This window comes from Jaculus jaculus, chromosome 17, assembly GCF_020740685.1.
Source record: "Jaculus jaculus isolate mJacJac1 chromosome 17, mJacJac1.mat.Y.cur, whole genome shotgun sequence".
NCBI lineage: Eukaryota > Metazoa > Chordata > Mammalia > Rodentia > Dipodidae > Jaculus > Jaculus jaculus.
Window position 1 is genome coordinate 30,393,597 of NC_059118.1, and position 27,797 is coordinate 30,421,393.

The 27,797-nt window shown below is 46.8% G+C and overlaps 1 protein-coding gene across 1 annotated transcript; it reads right to left on the bottom strand.

Annotated features, from left to right (window-relative positions):
* Positions 1-115: 115 nt before the first annotated feature.
* Positions 116-27,797, bottom strand: Rbp2 (retinol binding protein 2). The gene is made up of 4 exons (XM_004663608.2): positions 27,678-27,797; positions 12,606-12,784; positions 2,038-2,139; positions 116-329 (listed from the first exon to the last, which is right to left on the bottom strand). The coding sequence occupies exons 1-4, from the start codon at positions 27,748-27,750 to the stop codon at positions 279-281; spliced, it is 405 nt and encodes a 134-aa protein (XP_004663665.1). The 5' UTR covers positions 27,751-27,797; the 3' UTR covers positions 116-278.

Below are 27,797 nucleotides of genomic sequence, written 5' to 3' on the forward strand. Positions count from 1 at the left end.
TGACAAGGCGGTTAACTTCACCTGCCTGTGGGTAAAACTGACAGCATTAGGAATAAAAGAATAGAGTCTCGAAAGAGCTTCAAAGCACGAGAGTGATTTTTGTTTCGCTGTTTAATGCCAGGTTCCAAGGGAAAAAAGAAGATGCCTGGTACATGCTCATTATGTTTAAAACCATGCAGGTGACTTAAGGGGGCTCTGTCAGAAGTAATTCGGTCTCCACACTGCTTCCCACGGCCAGCCGGGAACTCTGCATGTCTGGCAGACCTCCCACGTGGCCATCACTTCCTCTTGAACACTTGCCGGCACAACTGATCACCACAGGTCAGCTCCTACAAGTCACAAAGGAGGTGAATGTCTAACAAGCCTGTCTTTTCTTCTGCCCATCACCAGCCCTCGTGATGCAGGGGCAGGACTGGAATAAAAAAAAGGACATTTAGTCATTCTGGGCAAAGTACCGCTCTCAGACCCAATCAGCTGGCATACCCTGCAGGCAGCAGTAATTTGATCTTGACACTCAAATTGAGCCTGAACAACTATAAAGATGAAAATGGCAAAGAAAGGACCCTCTTGGGTGGGATATTTTTTCCTACTCCCATGATTAAAACGACATTGCCTCAATTTACTAAAGGTGGAGGAGTCAGGAGGAAGGGAAACAGGTGGCACGGAGCAGCTTTAGGTGGGTGAGGACCTGGGCAGTAGCCGCTCCAGCAGTGAGGGTGGCCTGGGTTCTGCTGCTGGGGACACTGGTCGGCCACGGCTCAGCCAGCAACAAGGGGTGAGCTGTGCAAGGGCCCTCCTGGCCTATCTTTGCAGTTGACACATCCTGCTTTCCATACAGGTCTTTCATGCACCTCATGGACCCGGGAAGGAGGAGGGAAAGCGAGCATGGGGAAGATCACCATGCTCATTACACTTGATGCTGAATCGCTTATCTTAGCCCCAGGGACCATTGGAGATGGCCCTACCATTAAAAAATATATCATCCAGCCGGTGTGGTGGCTCAAACCTTTAATCCCAGCACTCAGGAGGCAGAGGTAGGAGGATCACTGTGAGTTCAAGGCCATCCTAAGGTTACATAGTGAATTCCAGGTCAGCCTGGGCTAGAGTGAAATCCTACCTCAAAACAAAACAAAAAACGCATCATCCAAACCAGAGCAGGTAGCAAGAGCTGTCAGGGGAACACATGAGGAACGCGCCTCATGTATCACCAGCTGATACTGTCTCTGAAATAAAGATCTGGGGTGAAGCAAGGCTGGCTCTGAAGAGCACCATGATGACCCAAGTGATGACTCTGGAGCCAGGCACCTGGCTGACTCCATGGGTGAGTGAATGAATGAATGAATGAATGAATGGTGATCGCTCATTGAATGAGCTATTCACTTAGTGAATGAAAGGCTGGGTGTATGAGGGAGTGAAACTTTTTCCACTATTTCAAATATGGGGCCCATAAATTGCCTGAAGATTGAATTCTATTTCCTTGAAGAATGAAAAATTAAGCTGTCGAGACAGATAGAGTTCACTGAAGAATATCAGCCATCACTCCTAGTGCTCCTAGTAAGAAACCAACCTCATGTATCTGGGGCTCAGATGTATCAGGGCTCAGAGTGAGATGTCAATGCCCAGTTCCAGGCCCTGCCTCCCCCCGCCCCTTTCCCAGCCCCTCCCAGTAGCCTGCCTGCCCTCCTGACCAAGAGGAGGCCTGGTCCCGCCCTCCTCCAGGGCAGCTTCATACCATGGCTCACATTTCTCTCCAGCGGGCCTTTAGCAGGTTCTCTGAATTCTCCTTGAATCTTGATTTCCTAACTCAGCATTTTAAACTTTCTCTTTTATTTGCAGCCATTTGCAGCAACAGCCACATAGATTTCTTCTCGGAGTCCCCTGAGCCAGGTGGGAATGGCCTGACTCTATGGACACAAGCAGGTGGTTGGAGCTCAGGGAAGGAGAGCAGAGGCAAGTTGATTGTCAAAACAGCTGGGCAGATGGCCATGGAATTTCTGGGAATACAATGGAAGGGGCTGTTCAGACCCCAGGGCTTACCAGGTACAGCTTGTCTCCCTCAACCCACTGTTTCCAGCCACGGTTCTCCTTCTCTCCCTTCTGCACGCATACAAGGACATTACCATCCCAGGTGACCAGTGTCTGCAATGACAGATTCCCAGACAAATCACACATATGGTCCTGAGAGATTGGACAAGCTTAAGTCCGCAGCTGCAGTTCCTGCACTGTCCGGTTCTGCAGATCCACAGGGCAGAATACTGATGTTTCCAGTGTCACCTTCCACATACACCATTCAAGCCAAGCTGGCTTCTCTGGGCTGGCTCAGTTCACTATTAAAGAATTCTACTCTTTCATTTTATTATATGGTAAAGATAACATTTCAAGTCAATAAAGGAAAGAAGACACTATCAAACTATTAACAATGCAAAACTTCTGGGAGAGGCAAATGCTTCAAATTCAACAGATAAATAGCGATGGGGGGGGGGTTGTAGTAAATCAGTAATGAGTCAATTTCTTTATATGTAAAGGACTTCTGTAAAACAGTGAGGAGACCATTAGCCTAATAGTTCATGTTAACAAAGGATATGAGATAGCAGCTTACAGTGGAACCACCCTAGCATATGGCTTTTAAATATAAGAAACTCCACCTCACAAATCATAGGAGCAATGTTAATAAGACTGCTTCTCAGATATAACTACTCACGTGATCACTGGGCAAAGGTGTAGTAACATACAGAGTTGGAGAGCCCTACCCTCAAATGTAGCTCATAGGAAGAGATAACTTTTTATTTTATTTTACTTTAACTATTTTATTTTTATTTTGTTTATGAGAGAGAGTGAGAGAGAGAGAAAGAGAGAGAGAGACAGTCAGAGAGGGGGGGGCATGCCAGGGCCTCTAGCCATTGCAAATGAACTCCAAGATACGTGCGCCACCTTGTGCATCTGGCTTACACATGTCCTGGGGAATTGAACCTGGGTTCTTTGGCTTTGCAGGCAAGCACCTTAACCACTAAGAACTCTCTCCAGCCCAAAATATCTCGTCCCCCCACCCTGAAGATATCTTTTTAGAGGACTCCATGATGCAGTTCTGTGAGGTCACTATCCAGGATGGGTTGTGACTTTGTTGATAATGCAACTGCTTTTGAGTCACCTACATTCCTATAATTAACCACTCCCTTTGCTCTGTAAGTAACCCCAATAAATTCACTGGTTCACCAAAAAAAAGATATCTTTTAGAGGGTAATCTTACCTTTCAAAACACAAAACTGAACACACACACACACACAGAAATTATTTGAGACAGAGTCTCATGCAGCCAAGACTGTCTTTGAACTCACTATTAGCTAAGGATAACCTTGAACAAATAATCTTCTTGCCTCCACCTCTGAAGTGCTGGGACTGTGGTGTGACCACCATGCCTGGCAAAACTGCTCATATTCTTTGACCTGGAAATTCTGCAGTCACATTGTGAGGACCATGCATGCAATGAAGGATGGAAACAAAAGCAGGAAGTTTCCCTAACTAACCAAAGTGCTTCCCTCATGGCTCCAGAGCCAGCCTTGCCACCCAAAATCAGGAGGGTGAACCCTTCTCTGGTCCTTGGTTCCTTTTAGGTATAGAAACCACCTGGTTAGTAATACGGGGAAGCAGCAGGACTCATGAAGGACTTCAAGTTGAGTTTGCCAGCAGATTGGAGAAACCACAGACCTATTGCCACCCCAGAGCACACATTTACAAGTTACATGACCTTCAAGTTCCTCCTCTCCTGTCCCCCACTTTCTATCTTTTAAAGAAAAATTTATTTATATTATTTATTTGAGAGAGCAAGAGGTGAATAGAGAGAGAGAATGGGTGCACCAGAGCCTCCAGCCACTGCAAACAAACTCCAGATGTGTGCTACCTTGTGTATCTGACTTATGTGGGTGCTGGGGAATTGAGCCTGGGTCCTTTGGCTTTGCAGGCAAGTGCCTTACCCGCTAAGCCATCTTTCCAGCCCCACTCCACTTTCTATCTTGATACCTGCCTTGGTACAAGGAGAGCCTTTGGGGCCACCCACTGTGGTGCTCATGTGCCTGCTGAGATGATTATGCTATTCCCACTGTGTTTGTGCCAGCCTTCCTCAGGGATGAGCCTGATGCCAGCTGGTTTTCTTCCAAGTTCACACAGAGCACCTGGTACCCCTATGAACAATATTAAGATAAAGACCAGGTGCTTGTTTTCTTCAACATCTTGTAAACCCTGTTGGTGAAACACTGACCTATAGGGTTTTCCCTTTATTTTCCTTGTGCACTATATAGATCTGTTTTCTACAGATTGTTGAATCTACTTATTCCTAAAGTAATATTTGACCTTGGCCATTCCATACACTTTATGTTACAATGTTATTCTTCCTCATTTTACTCCCTAGTGCACCACAGCATTGCTGTTGCAGCAAAAGACTAGAAGCTCTGTGACTTCTACACGTAGGTGTCTGGGTAAATATGTTATGGTTCTTCCATGCTATGCAAGCAGAGAAAGAATACAGAGCACGCTGTATAACTTTGAAAATGAAATCCAGCAAGGTGCAGAGAATCGTGTGTACCAAACAAAGGAGTGGTATGGGGAGAGTGTATGTGTACATGTGTTTTGTACATGTTCTCTGTAAAAAGGTAAAGTGGTAAAAGAAATTCTGAGTATGGAGGAGGGACTGAGCTAGGAGCCCAGGTGAAAAGAATATTCACTTTTTTACTGTTTAAATTTTTTTCTTCATTTTATTTGATTTGAGAGAGAGAGGGAGAGAGAGGGGGGGAGAGAATTGGCATACCAGGACCTCAGCCACTGATCGAACTCCAGATGCTTGCGCCACGTAGTGGGCATGTGCGACCTTGCATGTGCCTCACCTTTGTGTGTCTGGTTAATGTGGGATCTGGAGAGTTGAACATGGGTCCTTAGGCTTTACAGGCAAGCGCCTTAACTGCTAAGCCATCTCTCCAGTCCAAATTTTTTTCTTTTTAAAAAATATTTATTTATGACACAGAGAGAAAGAGAGAGTGAGAGAGAGCGTGTGTATGGGCCTGCCCAGAATCTCTTGCTGTTGCAACTGAACTCCAGATGCATGCACCACTTTGCACATCTGCATCTGGCTTTATGTGGGCACTGAGGAATAGAATCTGGGCCATCAGGATTTTCAAGCAAGTGCCTTTTCCACTTAGCCCATAATTAAAATTTTTTAATCATCTACATGTGCTAATATTCCTCCAAACTAACTTAAAAATAAAACTCAACATTCTTTCTAAAGGCAAAAGAGGTTTCTGTCTTCTTCAAGGCTTTTGAGTGCCGCACAGCTTAGAAAGGTCTCAGATAAACTCAAGCGCCAGGCTGCTCTCCGAGCTCTTCTGGGAGGGAGGATGGCCGGCAATACATGTTTGCTGTTTCTCATCTTTGGTTTTGCACTCCCGAGTTCCTTAGCAAGTAGATGGAAAAGGACTATTGTCATCTTCTCCTGAGGCAAGTGTTGTATTTTCTGTTCTCCCTACTCCCATACTGCTTTGAATCTGGTGGAGCCCTAATACACACCAATTGACTTGATGCCTCTCTCCTCTCATGGGCTGTAAGCTCTAGGAAAGAAGAGGTTATGGCATTGTTCATGTCAGCAACACCACCCAGCACTGGGTTCAGCACTGCTCAGTGAACCTGGTGAGTTCACCAGCCTGCTTGCCACAGAAGAGTTCCCATCAGAGTAGACAATGCCCTCCAAGGTGGACATTTGATGGTTGTCGTCCATTTGTTGGTCTGCCTTCTCTATGAGGCTTGAGATCTCTGTGGGCAGGAAAGGGGCTTGGATTCATCATTTCACCTCTAGCTCCTGACACAGCTCTGACATGCCATAAGAGTTTAGCAAAATTTACAGAAAGAAGGAAGGAGAAAAATGTTAGTTCAGAGGAGGCCTGTCCTAATACTTCATTTTAATAACTCATATTGGGCAGCAAGATTAAAAGTTATTCTGACCCTAAAGTAAATCGGTTACCCATGAATCATAGTGCTACAATATTAGAGCCTTACTCCTACATAAAACAGTCAATAGGAAGCAGAAAGAAGAGTATGATTAAGCGAACTGATCTCCACAATTCAATTTACTATTATTTATTTAATTTATCATTTAAATATTTTTTGCAAGAGTCTCTCGATGTAGCCTGGGCTTGTCTAGTCACTTTCTTCTCTCAGCCTCTTGGAGTGTTGGGACGATAGTGTGAGCCCCCACGCTAGGCTCCATTTGCTTTTGGTTGATGCTTTTGTCACTATTTCTGAGGAGGTTTCAAAGATAGATTCAGTTGCTTTGAATGATCCTGGAGTTGAGGAAGTGGATACAAGTGAGGAAAGCCATCACTTCTGAGCAAGAGGCTGGAGATGGAGAGACAGTTCCGAGAAGAGCAGGTTTGCATAGAAGGCAGGCAGGAGGTCAAGTCCCACTAAGACCTTTCCTCTTAAAGAGTCCAAGGTGAGCATCATTTAAGACAGCCCTCTATGAAAACACATGCAGGTGCTAACCAATGTTCCATTTGCAGGAGTTACTAACCCTACCAGGGGTATGAAGAAGAATATCCTGATTTTTCCAAAGTATAAGTTAGACTATTTGGGGTGGATCATATTGTTCAGGAAAAAAAAAAATGAGTGTACTAGGGAGAGATCCTGTGCACATGGTAAAGCATCTTGGTAAGTGTGTGTGTTTTTGTGTGTTTTGTTCTTGTTACTCTTCTATGAATTTGGATCACTCTCCAATGGTTTCGTGTGTGTGTGTGTGTGTGTGTGTGTGTTTGTGTGTGTGGTATATGCACAGTGGGTGTGCAGATGTGCATGCCCTATGTGTGTGGAACCTGAGAAGAATGCTGAGCGTCTTCTTTCATCACTTATCTGTGTGTTTCCTTGAGACAGAGCCTCTCTTTGAACCCAGAGTCACTGTTTCTGTGAGCGCCAGTGAATATCCCGTCTGTCCCTCACAGTTTATTTGGGGGCTGGGGAATTGAACTCAAGGTGGACTTCATGCCCTCTTGCTTGTGTGGCAAACACTCTTACCTACTGAACCTTCTCTCCAGCCCCGCTCTACCTCAATGGATTCTTAAGAAAGGAAATTAACAGCTCTCTAAATGAAAGGCTCTGGAGGAATCTGCCAACATGGTTGAATGGGCCCCATGCCACCATGACCACTCCTCGATAGCTCCTCCAAGCTGCCCTCTGGAGGAGGAGTCCTGCCAGCCCCAAGTGGTGCCACTTGTGCGGTTTCCTTCTGCCTCTCCCAGCCCTTACTACCAGCTCCAATTTCAATTATTTTTAAAATTGAGATGTAATTCAAAAACCATAAAATTCTCTCTTTTAAAGCCTACAATTCAGTATTTTTTGTATATTCACCAGCCTGTGTGACCATCACCACTCTATAAATCCAGAACACTTTCATCAGTCCTAAAAGACACCTTGTATCTACTATCAGTCCCTCGTCCCCAGCTCTATGCCTTGTCTCTTGTGAGTGTCTCCGATAACTCACACAGCACATGGTTTTCGATGAGCGGCTTCTGTAATGGAGTATGTTTCCCACGATCCTTCACACTGGGTCAGGAATTAGCACTTTGTTATTTCTCCTGGCTACTCTGTCGTAGAGACACTGATTACTTCTTTCTATTTTATGCACTTTGAGGCAGCTTCAGAGGTTTTCTTTTTCAATTCTGAGAATCAAACTTCGGGCATGACACATGCTAGGCAGGTGGTCTACTCTAGAATGATCCTCCCGGTCTCGCTTGTGGGTTTTTTTTTTTTTTTGCATGTACATGCATGGGTGTGACTATGCATATGCATGTGGGCACATGTGTATGAGGGCACACACGCACACATGTGCATGGGGAGGCCAGAAGTTGACATTGGGTGTATGCCTCAATTGCTCCCCACTTTATGTGCGGAGGCAGGGTCTCTCACTTGAATGTAGCGCTTGCTGATTCCGCTCATCTCACTAGCCAGCTTGCTCTAGGGATCCCCTGTCTCTGCTTTCTGAAGACTGTGATTCCAGGCAGGCCAATCCTCCCACTTGTCATTTGTGTGGGTGCTGGAGATCTGAACTCAGGTCCTCATACTTGTGTGGCAAGTGCTTTATCTGCCGAGCCATCTCCCCGACCCCTTGGTTGTGTATTCTTAAGAGGCGTTTTAAACCCTCTTAGAAACAAGTCAAGGTACGAGGTGAGGAATATGCATGATGCTCAAGAAGGAAGGCAGGAAAGGGTCTTGGAGCGCCCTCAGAAAAGAGTCCATGGCACCTTTGATGTGACTTCATTGCTCCTGCTCTGGGCTGACTTAGAACATGGCACTTCAGGGCCCTGTAGGGCCCCACCTACAACGCCCACCTCTAACCAAAGCTTGCCATGTTTTCGTGAGGATTCTGAGGGTGATCAAGGGCTTGGGATGTGCAGCTTTGGAGAACAAGAACAATGATAAGTACAACTGCTGCTGCTACTGCCCCCACCCAACACACACACCAGCACATACATGGACACAAGTGCCCCTGAACACACACACTGCTTGTGTATGTCCTCAAGAATGTTACCTGAATTAAGTTAATCACAGAGATAGACTCACCTTGACATTCCCTCCAAGTTATAGGAGGTGGATTGTCCTGAGGGCACCTGCTCTGGGCTGTTTCTCATGGGGCAGACCTTTGCCCAGCTTCCAGCTGAACAGGTCACATCCCACCAGCTTCATGTGTGCATGTGTGAGCGTATGTGTGTGTGTGTGAGTGTGTGTTCTCCTGGCTCTCCACTGAAGGCAACAAGCAGACAGGCCATGCAGCTTGTTGCTGCAGAGCTAACCACTGATCCCGAGGAAGGGGAGATGCAGGAGAAGGGTAGGCATGCTAGGTTGGTGGAATCTTTTCAGAACGAGGAAAGGCCAGAGAGGAGTGAGTTACTTCAGGAAGAGAACACTGTCTATCATCACAAGTGATAAAGGACAAGTCAGGAGTTCAGGCTTGCCTTGCAGCAGTCGACGCCCCAAGCTACAAAGAATGGGGAATGAATCATTCTGAACTGACTAGATTGCAACAGCAGAGTGATGCAAAAATTCTGAGACAAATTTCCCATCAGTTCTGATGTCTCATAAATTGTCTTTTCAGCCATAGTTCAGAAAAGGCTTGTGACTCTATCAGTACCACACAGAAGGGTTTTTAAATGGATGTTCTAAGGCCTGAAAGCATCTTCTCTTATGTAAGGACTGCTCTAATGGAAGAATTTCCCAAATGCTTTTCATTATTTGTATCATTATCGTTATCAAAGAGCACTGAATATAATTTGGCAGCTGAGGTCATGAATGTTGCAGGATACCTCAGAGTCAGTACTCTAACATAACAGCTTTTCTTCCTGAGACAGGGAAGGGGAACTTACCTCTCCCTGGGCACTGGGAAGGTGTTAAGTGCTGTTAAAATCTGTTTAAAATCACTACCGGTGTTAATGATGGATTCCTTCAGTTCTTATTGGAAGCATTCCTTCTGATGGCCATTCTTATAAATAAGTCAACGTAGTGGGTGATGGGGAATATGACTCCCTAGCTGCCTTGAACAAACGGACTGTCAGTCAACCATCCAACAGCAATACCTTTATGCCAGCACCCACCATCTTGAACACTCTGTGAATGCCTTGAAAAAACGATATAATTATCACCATCGATTGCTCTGCCATCTGAAGGCTTCAGCCTCAGTCAGTACAGGCTGGAACAAGTTTTCACTGGACTCTATGCTGACACCGAATTGGTCCACTCTAGATGACCCCGCAACCATTTCTACCTAGTGCAGACAGGGAGCACTTTGCCATGGCTGTGGAACAGAAGGCCTGCTGTGACTGAAAGGGGCAGCAAGGCTATGGTTGGGGTTGAGATTGGTGCTAGAAGAGACTAGGATGTGATTGGTCCAAACACCCCTTCCCTGGTATACAAGCCACTTCAGTTCAGTGAATCAGGACGGAGACGCTCTCCAGTGTTGCCTCCCCTGGTGTTGCACCACCAGGCCCAATACAAAGCTTTTCCCACATGTTTTCTTGCCTACTTTCAGTTAGATGAGTTGAGCTGGTACTATGAAGAAAGAAGCAGCAGAAACAACAATGGAAGAAGCAGCGACATAGCAATGGTGGCAAGACATGAGCAGCAGGCAGGCCGCGCTGGAAAAGTAGCAAGGCAGCCGGCTGCTTAACATGCTGAAGAAAAAGCTGAGCAGTTCAAGGGTGGCCGAGGCAGGAAGAAGAGGGTATTGGAAGTCGATAGTCAGGCCAGAGAGGGCAGAGAGCTGAGACTGAACAAGGATAAAAGTCTGGGTGGAGGGCTGGAGAGATGGCTTAGCGGTTAAGCGCTTGCCTGTGAAGCCTAAGGACCCCGGTTCGAGGCTCGGTTCCCCAGGTCCCACGTTAGCCAGATGCACAAGGGGGCGCACGCGTCTGGAGTTCGTTTGCAGAGGCTGGAAGCCCTGGCGTGCCCATTCTCTCTCTCCCTCTATCTGTCTTTCTCTCTGTGTCTGTCACTCTTAAATAAATAAATAAATAAATAAATAAATAAATAAATTATAAAAGGCTAAGAAATATATTTAAAAAAAAATTCTGGGTGGAGCCAGAGAAGAGACACCATAGGTTCTGGTCTCTGGGAGCCTCCTGGGCCAAGAATCACGGCACTGACCTGAGTTAAGCCCTGAGGAAGTCCAACTTGTTAGTCCTACAGAACAGCTGTCATGCTTGCTTGGCCAAGGACCAGGTTCTCTGAGACAGGCTCAAGGACTGCAACACTAGAGGGTGCCACGTACTTCTGCTCCCACCAACCTAATGTTGCCACTTGTGGCTGCCAAGCACTAAGGGAGACAAAGCTGCCAGAAACCAGGGAAACTTGCCCTCCCCGTGATTTCTAACCTGGGTAGAGCAGGACTGATGGCTAGCTAACTGGTAACACTTCTGCTCCCAGAAAGGAGCCAGAGCCATGGCCCTTGCTTTTCAGGGAGAGCCGAGACTTTGGGATAAACCCTAGGAACACAGGAAAGGGGCTTGACCCAGGGAAGACCAGGGTACAGGGTTCTGCTCGTTGAGTCATCATCCAAGGGGATGGCCCTTTGCTGGCGATGGGGGAACACATGCCTGGAGACAGAATACTCAACCTTGCCTTTCCTTTGCTGTTCACAGAGGGAAAAGGTTCTGTGGGTATCCCCAGTCCCACCCTTGCATCCACTGTGACGAGTCAGCGGCAACGATGATATGTGACAATCCAAAGCCTTTCCAGGCCTTCTAGGCTGAGTAATCCCCAGGGTTCCTTAGAATGCTAAGGTTGGGGGAAGCAAAGTCCTTAGACAGGACTAAGTTTGAATTTTTCCTTTCCGGATTGGAGGGGACTGACCCGGTACCCCTTGGTTAGGATGATCGAAGACTGGCACAGGGTACGAGGGGTAGTCTGCTGCCCAGTGAAGCGGTGATGTGGGGAAGCACCGTACTCCTGCCTCTTCCACCTCACCCCTCCCTGCTGCTCGCAAGCCTCTGCCTCAGGTACAGACAGCCCCTCTGGGAAAAGGCCTGTCTTTTCTGCAAAAGAAAGGTCTTGGTCTTTGTGACAACTCTCAGAGTAGTTTCAGAGTCCTACCTACCATCAGCAGGGGATAGGTTCCAAGACCCTCTGAGAAACCTCACGTGGTACTGAGCCCTACATGAGCCCCAAAACAAACATGGCTACGAAGTGGCCGGTGGGTGGGTCAGTACACAGCGTAGATACGCAGGACAAAGAAATGACTCACACTCCGGGCAGGGTGGAGCAGGCAGAGTGAGGTTTCAACGTGCTGTTCAGAGCAGCATGCAATTTAAAGCTCAGGAATTGTTTATTTCTGGGATTTTTTCCATTTACTAATTTTGAATTATAATTGGCCACAGGTGGTAGAAGTCAGAGTAAGTGAGAACTTGGCTAAGGGAGATGGACTTGAAAGTTCATGCCCTTGGAAGTGTGGTTTCTGGTGCACACGGGGTTTCCTAGAATATTGTCCTGTCAGTGAAGGCAATGGGGGGACAGAAGCCACAGTCAGTCAGAGACTTCAACTAAGACTAGATAAACCTGACTTCACTGAGCCTATACATTGTAGTACTAATACTTCATCCACATCATGATCTTCTAAAACAACAATCAGCGAATTGGGACCATCTTAAAGTGAGATATTCCACACCCAGACAAGCTGAATTCTCGGCAACTCCTAAGAAGTGGGGAGAAGTTCAGGCTCCGTGAGGTCTCGCCCTTCAATGACAGTGCTGGCAGGAGCTGAGCCCAGCTGTCTCTAGACATGAGCCTGACCCGCCCAGCTGGTCACAGTCACCTCCCGTGCCTCGTACACTCCACCCTGCCCACTTCTCCCTGCCTGCTGGACCAGGCAGTTTAGGAGCCGGCTCCTGCTTTGAGTCCTCAAGGGGTGAAGGCTCCCTCAACTCTTTCTAGCCTGCCTCCTCGGAGTTAGCCTTCCCTAATTGCTACTGCCAGCAGAGTTGTCCTTTCTGGTCCTGCTTACCCACCCTTCCTGGGTTGTTTCTGTCACTTTTTCGTTGTGAAGTCAAAGAGCCACCCCCCAGACTGCTATCCCACGACAGTACCTTGACATTCCTGCCATCCAGGCCTTTCGTGTGTTCATCAAATTCCACCCCAACAGTGAAATCCAGGTCATAATTGCGGAAGGTGCTGTTGGTTTTCGTTTTGAAGTTATCACCGTCTTGAGTGATGATCTTGGTCTGACTCAGGCGCACTGCGATCTTGCGGGTGGCAAAATCAATATCTGTTGGCGAAAGGAGGAGTGGAGGTTATGATGTGCGCAACCAGAATCATTCATTCCTTTAACAAGGCCAAGTGCCAGGGTCCAAAGACACAGATCAGAGACAGGCCACTTTTCTTTGCTTAAGAGAGAAGCAAGTAGCCTGATTGTACAGTTGCCAGGAACTTGAGAAGACTGGGCATCTCCTTAGGAACAGAAGGACAGGCAGCACGTGAAACTCACCCTGAGTTACAGCTCCCAACATGCATGGGTCTCACACACACACACAGACAGACAGACACACACACACACACACACACACACACACACACACACACACACACACGCACGCACGCACCCTCCTCCACCACAGCCCTTCATCCTGTGTGGCCCACTGGGCTCCCTCCTAAGAGTTTGCTATAGTGATTTCATGGTTTAAAAGAGATAAATACTTTGAAACCCACAGTCTCCGTCATGAGTAAAGATGAGACTTTTACAAATGTCCCCAGCAGGGAGGGATAATTAACAACTCCCATTTTTTTAACCTATTTTATTGTTTCCCATGGGGTTGTGGGAAATGTGAATAACTCCCATTTTTAAAGCTGATGCAAGGCTTCTTAATCTAGGCTGCTCTCCCCTTCACTATAAACACTCAGTAGTTTTTGGTGTATTCTAGACAATAAGCGATTTTTATTTTTTGTTTTTTTGAGGTAGGGTCTCACTCTAGCCCAGGGTGACCAATGTAGTCTCAGGGTAGCCTCGAACTCACGCGATCCTCCTATCTCTACCTCCCAAGTGTTGGGATGAAAGGCGTGTGCCACCACGCCCAGCTTGACAATAAGCATTTTTGCACAGAGGAGAAAAATGAAAAGCTTGATAGTTGCCTACCTTACCTTTTTAAAATGAAACATTTTGAACAAACCAAGCAGAAACAAGGGTACAGGAGCCCAGGCTCACTCAGATTTAACAATTATCGATGGTTTTCCACATTAACTTTAGCTATATCTTTTTTTGATATTTTTTCAAATTTATTTATTTGAGAGTGACAGACACAGAGAGAAAGACAGATAGAGGGAGAGAGAGAATGGGCACACCAGGGCTTCCAGCCTCTGCAAACGAACTCCAGACGCGTGCGCCCCCTTGTGCATCTGGTTAACGTGGGACCTGGGGAACCGAGCCTTGAACCGGGGTCCTTAGGCTTCACAGGCAAGCGCTTAACCGCTAAGCCATCTCTCCAGCCCAACTTTAACTATATCTTTTAAAAAATTATTTATTTGCAAGCAGAGAGAGAGATAGAGAAGAAAGACAGAGATAATGGGCACACTGGGATGTCCAGACACTGAAAAGAAACTCCAGGTACATGAGCCACTTGGTGCGTCTGGCTTTATGTGGGTACTGGGGAATCAAACCAGGGTTGTTAAGTTTTGTAAGCAAGTGCATTTTCCACTAAACCATCTCTCCTGCCCTAGCTACATCTTTTCTTTGTCTTCATATTTTAAAGGAAATTATACTAATTTCTTCACAACTCTTAGCAAGAAAGGGGGTGCACCCTTCCAGAGGAGTGCTCAGTTTCCTAAGCTTTTCATGTCACTGTTAGAAGCTGAGAGCTGTGCCCACCTGCTTGCCAGCCTCTAGTAGTACATCAAATGCCATTGAAGTCAAATGGGTCATTGTCCTTTGGAAAAGATCTCATGATCATGATGGAGGATAATTCTGAAACTAGATTTCTGTCCATGCTGTGATCATCATCAAGTGCTTAATCTTGAGACAAATCATAGTTGAACCTTTGTATGCCTTCAAAGTCTCCAGATATCTTTGTATGCAAACCTAAATCTTCATATTTCACCCAGGAAATGTATCTAGAAGGTTTCCAAAAATACCAAGATCATTGCTATTATAACTCAAGGGTCATAACAGCCTCAAAAATAAGAACATTTAAACTTATTGAGTGTTGCTTCTCTGGGAATTCTGGTCCCTGCTCTGTGGTAGGTACTGACTAAATTTCATGTTGTGTATTGTCTGGTATGAGATAAATACCATTCTGTGCCCATGGGAGAGGTCAGCAGGCTTTGGCAACGCATTACTCCTGTCAATTTGGAGAATTTGTGCTTTTTCAGCCCTTCCCATGGTAGTATCCTCACTCCACCCCCACCCCCTGCATCTGTCCTCTTTCCCTATTTCATTCCTGACCAATTTTCTTTTGAATCCCTATGGTCTCTATTCATTCCCTTTTCCCAGTGAACAAAGAAGAGACAAGGCTGGCTGTTGGAACCTCACTGCAGGCCAGAAGTCTGACCACAGCTCATAATCTATAACAGAATTAATATCTAACATCTGCGTAGGGAAGGGCCCTCGTTAATCTCTCGGATTCTAAATTGTGTAGTCAGATTTGAGCCTAAAGGAATAGCTTAAAGTAATATTAGGTAGCCCAAGAGAAACAATTCCATATCCATACCATAAGTTGAAAAGAGATATATGCTCACATTTGCATGAGCAAATGAATACCAGGGCTCAACCATTCTTGACTATTTGTGGAGTGCTTGTCACGTCTAAGAATTTTTAGATTTGACAATCACTCCCAAAGGTAGCTCTCTCAGGGCTAACCTGGGAGGATTTCTGGGTCCCACTCCAGCATCTATGAGAAATAGAACCTCTGGTTGTTGTTAGATCTTGGGCTTCCTCATGGGCTACTATTTGGAGAAGACCACTGTGTAAACACCTACTTACGACACTAGTAATGAACTGGAGGACTGGAGACACGAGGGATTGTGTGAACTCACACGATTGTACCAGCAGCCACAGGGCCTGGGTACTTGGAAGGAGGTGTAGAGGTAGCCACATGGGAGGAGAAGGCAGGTTGTACTGGGGTGACCAAGGTGACAGCCAGGGATGTAAAAGAGAACTCATGTTATTTGGAGACAGTGAGTTGAATTTTAGGTACAGTATTTCAGGAAGCCTTTGGGACCCCTTGGTAATATTTGAGGTTGTGATCAGGCATACTTTGAAACATACCCAGAATTATGCCTCATGGAAGAAATTCCCTTGGGAAATTTTGTTTGCTGCATTCTCCAAACAAATATATGAGATAAGCATTATATGATCTCCATTAAGGCAAAGAGGAAACTGACTTAGGGAATGTGTGGAACTTGCCCTGGGTCTGACAGAGCGGAAGAGAGATAGAGCTTAAACTCAGGGCAGTCTGTCTTCTAGGCTATGCCAAGCTCCACAAGAGCTGGGAGAGGCCGGTTAAACCATCACTATCTAAGCTACCAGAAACTTCTGACTTGTCAAATCTCCTCCAAGATAAAGGGTGTCTTGGTTCCGCTGGATGAATCTTCCTTTCAGTGGCAATGCATGTCTATTCTCTGTGTATCCCCTGGGCATCCTCTGACGGTTCATTTAGCTTCAGCTCTGTATGGAAGTTTCCATGATCACATTAGGGCCATACAGCCTGCAGGCCATGGGGCACCCATGAGAGGAATGCTTTCCGCTGCTCCTGTGCTGTGAACACTTCTAGGTTTCTTAACCAGCATATGCAGAGCCCTGGGTTGACCACTGTGTTTGGCAACACAGATGCAGTGTCATAGGAGGCTTAATGATCAAAAAGGACTAACTCAATCAAGTGTGATAAATGAATTAAAACCAACAAAAACTGATTTCTGCCTTTGATGTAGGAAAGAGGCTTTGTAGCTCCAACAGGGAGACGTAGGATACAGGTTTCCACACTCTCCCATGGTGGGAAATCTAACTTGCCGGGTGTTTCACAGAGCATGTAGGGAAAGGGCTGACACGATCCTTGTTGAGCTGCTCATGTCAGGCACACTGACACTGAAGCTACGAACAAGCATGTCTCTTGCTCTATTTCCTGCCTTCAAGACAACTGCTAGCCTGTTTAGCTAGGGCCAGGTAGTCAAATGTTTCTGATATAAAAATGAATCCTGGGCTGGAGAGATGGCTTAGCGGTTAAGCGCTTGCCTGTGAAGCCTAAGGAGCCTGGTTCGAGGCTCAGTTCCCCAGGTCCCACGTTAGCCAGATGCACAAGGGGGCGCATGCGTCTGGAGTTCGTTTGGAGAGGCTGGAAGCCCTGGCGCGCCCATTCTCTCTCTCTCCCTCTATCTGTCTTTCTCTCTGTGTCTGTTGCTCACAAATAAAAAAATTTTAAAAAAAAATGAATCCTTCTTTAAAATTGCTGAAAGCCACCAAATAATGTCATCCCCATTCTTGTTCATATGAATTCATTCTCGTGGGAGAGAAGCCAGGTATCACTTTAATTCTTATGTTCTTTTTCTGTCCCAGGGCCACAGTCGGGTAAGTCAGGTGATGTCTAACTATGTGTCTAACTGCCATCAAAGGCTGGATATGTGGGCTCAGACCCAGGAGCAGCAGAGAACAGTAGCCACAGTGGTGTTCTGAGTAATCCCATTGGGTTGCTTGGAAAGAGTAGAGTTGACGGTGCTTTGAAGAACTCAGCCTCGTGGCAGGGTTTCCATAAATGACAGCTGCTGCGCTCATCACCACTGCGACTGAGTCTGCACCTTCATGGGCCAGGTTCCTCAGAGTCCTTTGCAGTTTCTCAGATGTTCCCTGAACATTTCTCCCTTCCCTTCCTGCTCATCCTATGAGGCCTTCCATGGCCTGGCCTGACCACCCCTACCCTGGTTTGCTGTCCCGGCTGTAGTTTTACTCTCAGGTGAGACTTCCTGCTTTGCCCTGACCTCTGCGCCTTTTTTTGTATTTTTTCAAGGTAGGGTCTCACTCCAACCCAGGCTGACCTGGAATTCACTATGTAGTCTCAGGGTGGCCTTGAACTCATAGTGATCTTCTTACCTCTGCCTCCTGAGTGCTGGGATTAAAGGTATGTGCCACCACACCAGGCCTGACTTTTTTTTTTTTTTTTTTTGAGAAAAGAATAGGAGGAACTCTCCACTACTCCCTGACATTTATTTTATTTTGTTTTTGTTTCTTTATTTATTTGAAAGCGACAGAGAGAAAGAGGCAGAGAGAGAGAGAGAAAGAGAAAGAATGGGCGCATGCCAGGGCTTCCAGCCACTGCCAACGAACTCCAGGCATGTGCACTCCCTTGTGCATCTGGCTAACATAGGTCCTGGGGAAATCGAGCCTTGAACAGGGGTCCTTAGGCTTCACAGGCAAGCACTTAACTGCTAAGCTATCTCTCCAGCTCCTCCCTGACTTTTAAAAACATTTGTTTTATTTTTAAATTTTTATTTTTACTTTTTATTTTTTATTTTTATTTATTTATTTGAGAGCAACAGACAGAGAGAGAAAGAGGCAGAGAGAGAGAGAGAGCATAGTGGGCATGCCAGGGCTTCTAGCCCCTGCAAACAAACTCCAGACGTGTGCACCCCCTTGTGCATCTGGCTAACATGAGACCTGGGGAATTGAGCCTCGAACCAGGGTCCTTAGGCTTCACAGGCAAGCGCTTAACCGCTAAGCCATCTCTCCAGCCCTTATTTTTAAATTTTTATTTGGTGTGTGTGTGTGTAAAAGACAGAGAGAGAAAGAGACAGAGAGAGAGAGAGAGAATTGGCACACTAGGGCCTCTAGCCACTGCAATTGAACTCCAGACGTGTGCACTATCTTGTGTGCATACATGATCTTGTATGCATGCATCGCCTTGAGTGTATGGCTTGCATGGGTTCTGGGGAGTGAAACCTGGGTCCTTAGGCTTCACAAGGAAGCACCTTAACTGCTAAGCAATCTCTCCAGCCCCTCCCTGTTTTTTTCTTTCCATGGGATTGATTACTCTCCTTTGCTTAATCTCACCCCATGAAGACAAAGACGGTGCTGTCCCCTTGTTGTGTGTGCTCGTCCCCAAACCATCTCTAGGTCTGTATACGCAGTAGGGACTCACATCGTATTAGTTTATGGGGAACATGGTCCAGGACAGTGGCTGTCAAAGTCAGGAGCCTGGGCTGGCAGCAGCAGCAGTGGTACCTGGGAACCTTCTAGAAGGGCAAACTCTAGGCTCCAATCCAGAGCTACTCAGCAGAAGACCTTCCGGTTGGGTCCTGCTTGTTCTTCCAATTGGTTGTTGCCCAGCACAGTTTAGAACAAAGCTGGCATGAAAATGGGGGTTGAAGGGTGTCCTCCATTGCCCAGCTATGTGACCTTAGAAAAGTTGCTTTCCTTTTCGGATCCCCTCGTTTTCTCATAATAAAATGAGGGAATGAATGCTCACTTCAGGTGGCTCTAGCAAGGAGTGAGTAAGCATGACGGTGCTCTGCACGGCACCAAGGAGCTTGTGACTACTCTCTGCACGTGGGCCTCCACCTTTGTCCTTGTCTGCTTGGGTCACATAGGAACCAGATCAGTACTTAGCCCCAAATGAGATTTTCAGTCATATTTCTACATTCCTAAAGCCACCTGCCGGCACTTGGAGCAGCTACAATGGCAGCTGATCCACACCTCATTCTAGAGGCTCTTTATCCAGCCTGATGGGACACTTCCCTAGCTGGCTCAGCTTCCTTCCTCTGTAGTTTGGTTTATAGACAACACTTGCTCAAGCGTCTGTGCCTAAGTCCCCCTTGTATCAACCCACACTTCTGTAAGCTATCATTAGGAGGCAGGAAAAAGACATCGGAGGTCATCTGTTAACCAGATGAAACAAAGGAGAGCGCTCCAAGCAAACTACTATGGGTGAATTGGAAATGACAGAGGAGTTAGAAGGAAGAGCTCCTTAGTGAGCAAGCAGGCACTCTACGGATGAGGAAATGGAGACACAGAGAATTTAAGTGGGGGGTTCAGAGTCACCCAGCTTCACAATACTTTCCCTACAAACGCAGCCTGTTTTTCATTCACAACTAAGGCTCCCGAAGAAAAATCATTATTTGTTCCTGGCTGCCTAGAAAAGTAGATCACAGCTAAAAATGCCCAATGCTGAGAGAACTGGTGTGTCCGGGGAACACCACTTGAGTCAATCTTTCTGACTAGTGCCTGGGGAATCTTATTAGGGGCTCTATGTAAATGGAGTCCAGCATTGCATCTCTTCCAGATTGAAAAATGGCTTGGCCTCTTGGCCACCCTTTAGCATTTGCACAGGCCAGTTAATCATGTCACCTCTGCCCTACCCTAGGGAAAGGAGCCAAATGTCCTGCTGGTGGATGCCTTGTTGAATATTTCTCATCAAAGGGGTTTAATTGCAGCTATAGAACACACACACACACACACACACACGCACATGGACACACATGTGAACACACACAGATTATCAAAACACTTCCTCTGAACTTTGCAGAGAAAATTATTTTCCTGATATGGTATTTTAACACAAGGGTTATCAAGTATGTTTTATCTGCTTTTCCAGATTAAAGGTACTTCTGAGCCTGATTTATGGCTAGATGAAATGAATTTCTATTTTAGAAGGAAAGGTCCAAAGGCAAGCTATTTCTGAATAATATATATGGCTTATGGCTGCTGCTGCTACTACAGGAAAACACACACACACACACACACACACACACACACACACACACACACACACCACCATCACCACCACCACCACCAAAGTGACTTTATTAGAGCATACTTTCCATAACTGCATTTTGAACAATGCAAGCCATAAAGTTGAAATATGAGTATGCTACTCAACATTAAAATGCTTTGTAATGGGCTTGTGAAGAAAGCTAAAGTTGCAGGCTAAAAGGGCAGGTGCTCTTTGTAAATTAAAGAGCAGAGATGCACACGTATTCATCACAGGAAATCTGAGAACCATTCCAAGCTTCACTGGGCTTTGAACCTGGACTTCTCAATTCTCAAACCATCGACATTTTCAGGCAATTGTGAGAAGTAGTGTGGAAGAGCAATTTTCACCTTTTTCTCATGCAATTTCCTCCTCTAGAGAGCACATTTACAGAGGAATTAAACGAGCCCCTGTGCCTGCCCCTTTTCTTACTCCCTCCAGAGTGTGGCAAGGCAGAGACCACCACCCCCCACCCTCCTGCCTAATCTTGCCACTTTTAGTCTAGTTTCCACCCATTTGGATAGGGGTCAGGGTAGGGGTGCTGCCAAGAATGCAAGGGGCACTGTAGAAGGGACAGCGTTTACTGTGGTCATCTGGCACCTCTCAATACTTGCTCATTTGAAAGCCCAGCCGGGCACAGTATGGTCTAAGTAAGACTGTGACAAGTTGTATCACTTCGTTGACTTGTCAGCACCGGCAGAAATCCAGGTTTTGTACAGTAAATTCATCCTTGAGTCATCAGCATTGATGTATAAATTCATCATTCACTTTAGTCAGTGACTCTGAATGGCCCTCTTGCAGTGATTTGGAAGTCCAGCCTCTCGGTTTTAAGTATTTCCATACCAACAAGCCCTGCTTGGCATGATACCTTCTTTCTCACCCCCATACTTGGCACACTGTTTAGGGCAGTGCTGTGGAAAGGGCTTGAGGGGAGAAAGATCGGAGTCCTGTGTGAGCTCTAGCATTTCCCGGCTCCAGGTGACCCTGGGCAAGTCCTCCCACATCTCACTGGGCTTCAGATTCCTCATCCCGTCCAACAGAAGGTATCCCTTCCATTTTCGTCCGTAGCTCCACCCCAAATTCTAGGCCTTAATCTCAATATGCCAATTTTCATTCTCACCAGAATGCATACTGAGCAGCTGAAGCCAAATTAGAGTCCTGAACTCACCCCCTCCACTTGCCTGGGACTTCCCCCACCCCAAATTCAATCTCTCCCTTTCAGCTGATGGGTCACCCATATACTCAGGTGTGTCCCCAAGTGTCATCTTTGTCTTCTCTGTTTCCTCTCTCTTCATGTTCATCTGCAAGCCTCTCTGTTTCATTTCCAAAATATATGTGGGGCTCGTTCTTTCCTGTCAAGCCCTGCAGGCACTGCCCTAGCCCAAATTCGAACCATCACCGTTGTTTTTTTCTATCTGAAAAGCTCAGTAGCCTCCTGCTGTCTTGCTCTTCTAGGATTCATTCTTCAAGCTGGAGCCTTAAATAGTATAAGGAAGACTGGCTCCATTCCATTTTCCCGTCATGAAGCTGACCTCTGCCTACTTTGCTACTCTCAGCCCCTAGCTCTCCTTCCACCTGCCCCCCATATCCCCAACCCCCCAGCCTTCCCATGGGCATGCCTTCTCGAACACACTTGTTACCCCTTGTGTTTTGGACAACACTTCTCAGCTTCTAGCTTGGTTTTACTGTCACCTCTTCAGATGGTCTTCCCTGACTGCTTGTCATTTGCCACTATGATATTTTTTTTTTTTTTGGACTTTTATTTAAAACGCTCACTGTGACCTAAAACCATCTTGACTTGTGTGCTAACTCTCCACCACTAGCAGGCCAACCCCATAGGGCCTGGGGTGTGCGTATTCTTCCACCATTCTGTCACCGTTGCCCAAAATGCTTCCTGACAGGTTGTCGGTGCTCAATACCTTTGTTAAAAGTGGAATTATTTAAAATGACATGATAAATAAAAAGCTCTAGAACAATGCTTATCATGTCACAAAAGCAACGTGTGCCTGTGCTCACCCCTGATGCTAAACCGTAAGCTCCTGAACAGTCAGAGGCCCTGGGGTGGAGAGCCCCAGCAGGTCACTCACTTAGCATGTAGGAGACTCTGCCTTTGATCCTTGGCCCCCCCCCCAAAAAAAAAGAAAGAAAAAAAACACCAGGATGTTTAGGAAACATTTCCTGCACAGAGCAATCTAAAAGGACTGCTTGACTTCTGTTTCTGAGGCTGCCACTTTCCTAGAAGAGCTTCCAGTGACCCATCAGAACTGTTGTAAGCACTGTCCTTTGAAGGCTGTGTATATTCCCTTAAATGAAAAATACAGTCTTGGTAGATGTTCCTCACTTTCTTCTGTGAACTAAGAGAAGAACAGTGACAACTTATAGAATCAAAGAGGATCGAGGGCTAGGGATATGGCTCATTTAGGCGTCTTCTTATCCAGAATGTATGGAGCCCTAGGCTTGACCCCCAGTAACATATAAACATGGTAGTACATGCCTACAATCCCAGAACTCAGGAGGTACAGACAGAAGGTCAAAAATTCAAGGTTATCCTTGGCTAAATAGGAAGCTCAAGTCTAGCCTGGGTTATACAAACAAGACCCTGTCTCACAAAATAAAACCAACACCCCCCCCCCCAAAAAAAAAGGTGATCTAAATTGGACATGATCCAACTAATTTTAGGGCACATACTTTCCAATGTATTTTTACCATCTTCATGATGAAGGTTATAAGATGACGTCTCATTTTCAGGGCCTATGTCTCCCTGCCTCTTCCCTACCTGCTCACCATGTCTAGGCTCTTTCCTGCTGTGATCATGTCTAGGTGCTCCCCACCCACTCCACGCTGACTTCTGCTCTGCTCTGCTCTTCCACCTTCTAGGGCCATTCCACAATCTTTCCAACTTTCTGACAGCTTTCACTGGCTGATTCACTACAAAGCTGCTGGAGCGAGTGTGATATCCTTGGAGGGAGCTTCCTCTTAGGTGATGAAATCCGTGTGTGGTATGCCACCTTAAACATCTGGGCACCTCTCAGTCTCCCTTTTCACCTTGTAGTTCAGAAACAGCACTTTAGAAGTCCAGTTCCTTCTGGTCACCCAGGTCCATGCCTCTACACATGCCCATGGGTCATGCCTGACCCATTTCAGCTTGGGGAACCTGTCCAGTGTCCTAATACCCCATGCTATAAGCTCAGGAAGCCTTCATCCACCCCCAGAGTGCGGCTCCCCCTTCACCTCCCCATCCAGCACATGCTTCTTGTTACTCCAGCCATTCTGGGGCCATGACACAGAATACCTGCTATCCCATGATTGGCAGAGTGAACTTCCTCAAATGGCTACATCTCATTCTATACATCACTGTTACAAGTGACTTTGACACTATGCCCAGGAAGGAACGGAGTTTCTGGTGCTTCCCATGGAGCGGAGGAGGTGATTACAACTCTTGGACCAATGAAACACAGGCCATCACTTTCTGCCTCCTCTCTTTGGATGAAGGACCATGCTGTGAGGATCCCCAGACCATGTGTCCACGCCTTTCTTCAGTCTCAGGCAAGTTCTTAGCCATCAGCGAAAAGAAGCTCCATGACCTATATAGTGACGGGAAAGTCTTTGGGATGGGGTCACCCCCAGCCTCCATCAACTCTCTCTGAATGACAGGCTTTGAGCAAGAGCCACCATGGAGACCCGCTCGACCACAGACCCACGAGGCATCATAAAAGTTGGCTGGAATTGTTTCAAGCCGCTGTGTGTGATGGCAGCTTTTTATTTTTTCCACATAGTAATTACCACTTGTGCACAACTGTAACTTGAGATTCTGCATCCCTGTGTACGTCTGGCAGTTGGTGCCGGTTGGAGCTTGGGACCTCAGCTGGGGCTGAGGGTGTCTTCGTGGGGTCTTCTCCTATGGCTCGGGGGTCCTCGCAGCATGCAGGCTGTGGGCAAAAGAGGCGGTAGGCCGCAGCTTTTATTCTGTTGCCCGGGGCTCAGTCCCCGCTTGCCCACACATCTGCTGAGGCTGCTGCGGCGGAGTGAGTCTTTGTCCCGAGCAGAACTAATGGCTCTCTGGTTTCCTCCCCATCATTGGAACCTTCTCCTTAAACGTGCTCCCCCTGCCTGCCCCTATGAAATGAAGACCCCACTCCACCCCTCTTCTGTTCAAAGGAAGACCTCAAGGCATGACAGAGTCCTTGGGTGATGGAGCCTGCCAGCTGCTGTACTCAGTGTCTAAAAGATTTCTAGTGGAGATGTAGGAAACATCAGGTGCCCAAGGTGGAGAGGCGGCATCACAGACACACCCTCGGCATTCACCCTTGAGCTCTTAATGACTTTGATAATTTGAGGCAAAGCCAAAGGTTGTCATGATGTGTCATTCTGCTGAGGCTGGCAGCTGCGTCATGTGGGACGCCAGCAGGTGGAGGGAGTCACTGGGCTGTTGACAGAGCTAGCGTGCTGCTCAGATCCATATCTCAACAGTTTTTCTCTCTCCACTGAACCAACAATCAGGTCCTCTGGGAAAAAACCAAACCCCTGAAGCACAGGGTAGAAGTCTACAAAAGTGACGATTCTTAGGCAGAGAATGGCGTCATACTTGCTGGTATTCACACATCTGGAGATTTGCAAATATCTCTTCAATGCTCTTCCCAACTGCCAAGCGCCTCAGTACACAAAAGGGCAAGCAAGGCAAGCTTCATGGACTCTCCGTGTTGGGAAAGCAACCCTGGTTTGCAGCCTGGGTGTGGGGTGCATGAAACAGATATGTGGGGCTGCTTTGAGCAGGTTAGATTGACAAGTCGGCCACTCCTCACCTACTTCTGGAAGAGTCCCTTGAGATTCATCACTGCCAGCTCTTGCCTTGCCCAGGTCCCCCATGGACAGATGATAGAAATTAGGCTTCTTTTTCAACAGTGGAAAGGTGAATGTTGCTGAAATATTTCTGCACAGGGCATTGTGGGCTGGACATTGGGCAAGTCCCTTGGGGCCCTGAGATCCTATGAGTGGTCAGCAGCTGGATAAATCAGGCACCAAGCACACCCACATTTTGTGTCCAGCTGGTGTTATCACCTATGGCATTCATCTCGGTCCACAAAGTGCCACCCAGCCCTCTGCACTGCAGACACCCTGGCATAAGTAGGCCAAGTAGTCTGCTCATTAAAGTGACAGCAGTGTCATGTGATATTAAATTGAGAGTTTTGATGGAGGCTTGAAGAGACAAGTATCCCATACTAAGGAGAATTTGAAAAGCAGTCCAGAGCCTTTCAAACCTCATGTTCACAACTTCTGAGCTCTGCCATGCACACACTGAGGTATGAGCTGGTGTGCGGTCCAGAGGAGGCTGGATGTAAGTAAGAGAGGATTTCTTTTAGGTTTGTGTGTGTGTGTGTGTGTGTGTGTGTGTGTTTGTGTGTGTGTGTGTGTGTGTTTATAGGTACACGTCATGCATGGGTTTGGAGGCCAGAAGGCGATCTCAGGTGTCATTCCTAAGAATACTGTCCTTTTTTTTTTTTTTTTCCCGAGGTTAAGGTCTCACTCTAGCCCAGGCTGACCTGGAATTCACTATGGAGTCTTGAACTCACAGCAATGCTCCTACCTCTGCCTCCTGAGTGCTGGGATTAAAGGCATGCGCCACCATGCCCGGCCATCTTTTTTTCTGAGACATGGACTTTTATTGGTTTGGAGCTCACCAAGTAGCACAGACAGGGCGGCCAGTGAGCTCCAGTGACCCTCCTACCTCTGCGTCTCCCAGGCTGGCATTACCAGAGCACACCTTTGTGCTCTCTGTTTTCATGTGGGCACTGGGGACCAAACTCAGGTCTTTGCGCTTGGCCACAAGCACCTTATGGACTGAGCTACCTCTCTAGCCTAGGAAAGGACCCTGTACCCTGTACCAGCTCATTTCCTGAAGGGAAAGAGGATTGGTGGGAATGCTTGCCTCAGAATTTGGACTCTAGGGGGCCTAGTCTGGGGGGGCTATAGACTAAACTCATACTGGATGTTAATCTCAACATCACTCACTACAGGAATTTTTCTTATTTAAGCAAATGCAGCAAAAGGCACACTCTTGCTTTCAGATAACATTCCACAAGCACAGCTTACTCAGCATGCTGCTGAACCTAGAAGCTTCCAAGCTGCACCTGTTCCAGTACTTTCCATTGTCCAAAACCATTACTACATCCAACACTGTCTAGAGAGGTGGCAAGGCCAATGTAATTATCCTTATTTGGTAAAAGTGGAAATTGGGATTCTAAAACAAACAGCCTCCTCAGCGTAACCATGTAAGTCCTGGTCCCTAGCCCCAGCTGTGCTCCAAGTTATCACAGATAGTTTCAGAATTCCGTTTACATTGGCCACTTATGGTACTAAACAGAAGCAAGGTGAGGCAGTGGGTGGCATCCTGGTAGAATGGGTTTTGCTTGCTTTTCTTCCCCTCAAGTATACAGAGATCAAATTCTGATAGCCAAGAGGTAAAATAAAGTTATTCAGTGCTGGAAGCATTCTAGTCTCTACAAACTATGAAACATATCACATTCCCTTTTGCTTATTGACACGGTAGGAATATTCATGAAACTAGACATTAATGCAAAGAGAATCTCACAATTCCCATTCTTGAGGAGGTCTTCTAGATCATCTGCAAACTGTTAGGTCTCTGACATGCCCTGCAGCCACTTTCCTCCTGTTGCCCATGGGGAAGTTCCAGACAAGGCTGGTGAGGAGGCTGTGGTAGGGAAGAAGTAAGAGTGGCAGCCGCAGCTCTTTGCCCAGGGCCTGGAACATGGAAGCCACCCAGCAGATAGGAGCTCCCTCTCTCTGGTTTCTCATACAGCCCAGAGCTGGACATGGCTGTAAGTTTCTTCAGCCCTAGAAGAGACCCACCTTGTTGCCACTTCAAGACCCATACAGATTGGCAACCCTTGGCCTGAAGTCCGGGTCAGAAGTCAGATAAGCAGTGGGTGGTTTGAACTACATGACAGAAATGCATCCTCCACTTCTATGAGCCTGAATGTCTCCAGATGGAGAGAGGCTGGCTGACAGATCCTTTTCTATTTTTCTATTAGAAGGCCTACAAACAATCAAGCAGAGGTCATTGGTGGATAATATAAGATTCAAATGTTATCACTATGGTGATGGCAAAGCAGGCTGGGATATAGTGTGTGTGTGTGTGTGTGTGTGTGTGTGTGTGTGTGTGTGTGTGCGCGCGCGCTCACTAATCATCCATTCAGTGTATGTTTTCTGTGGACCAAGTATGGTGCTATGGATATGGTAAATATCATTCCATTTACTATTATTCCCAGTTTTCAGGAAGGGAAAATGACTTACCTGACTTTGCACCCTATAATTCAGAAATGAGGAGATTCACACATGTCAATTCCACAGTAGCACTGCCCAGAGGGCAAGGCTGATGTCCTCCGAATGTCCCCTCCCTTTGCTTCCCTCCCCTCTTACCCAAGGCCTTCATGTAGCCTTCAAAGTTTTCATTGCTCTCCATCTCCCAGGTTCCACTCTGGTCCTTCGTCATGGCGGCGGCTTCTGGCTTGGCGCGGGCGTATGGTGGACGTGGACGCG

Excerpts from the sequence above, each read along its gene's own strand:
- Rbp2 (XM_004663608.2), bottom strand. The coding sequence starts at position 27,750 with ATGACGAAGGACCAGAGTGGAACCTGGGAGATGGAGAGCAATGAAAAC. Across the intron at positions 12,785-27,677 it reads AGGCTACATGAAGGCCTTGG|ATATTGATTTTGCCACCCGC; the intron begins GTAAGAGGGGAG and ends TTTCGCCAACAG. Across the intron at positions 330-2,037 it reads AGGGAGACAAGCTGTACCTG|GAGCTGACCTGTGGTGATCA; the intron begins GTAAGCCCTGGG and ends TGTGACTTGTAG.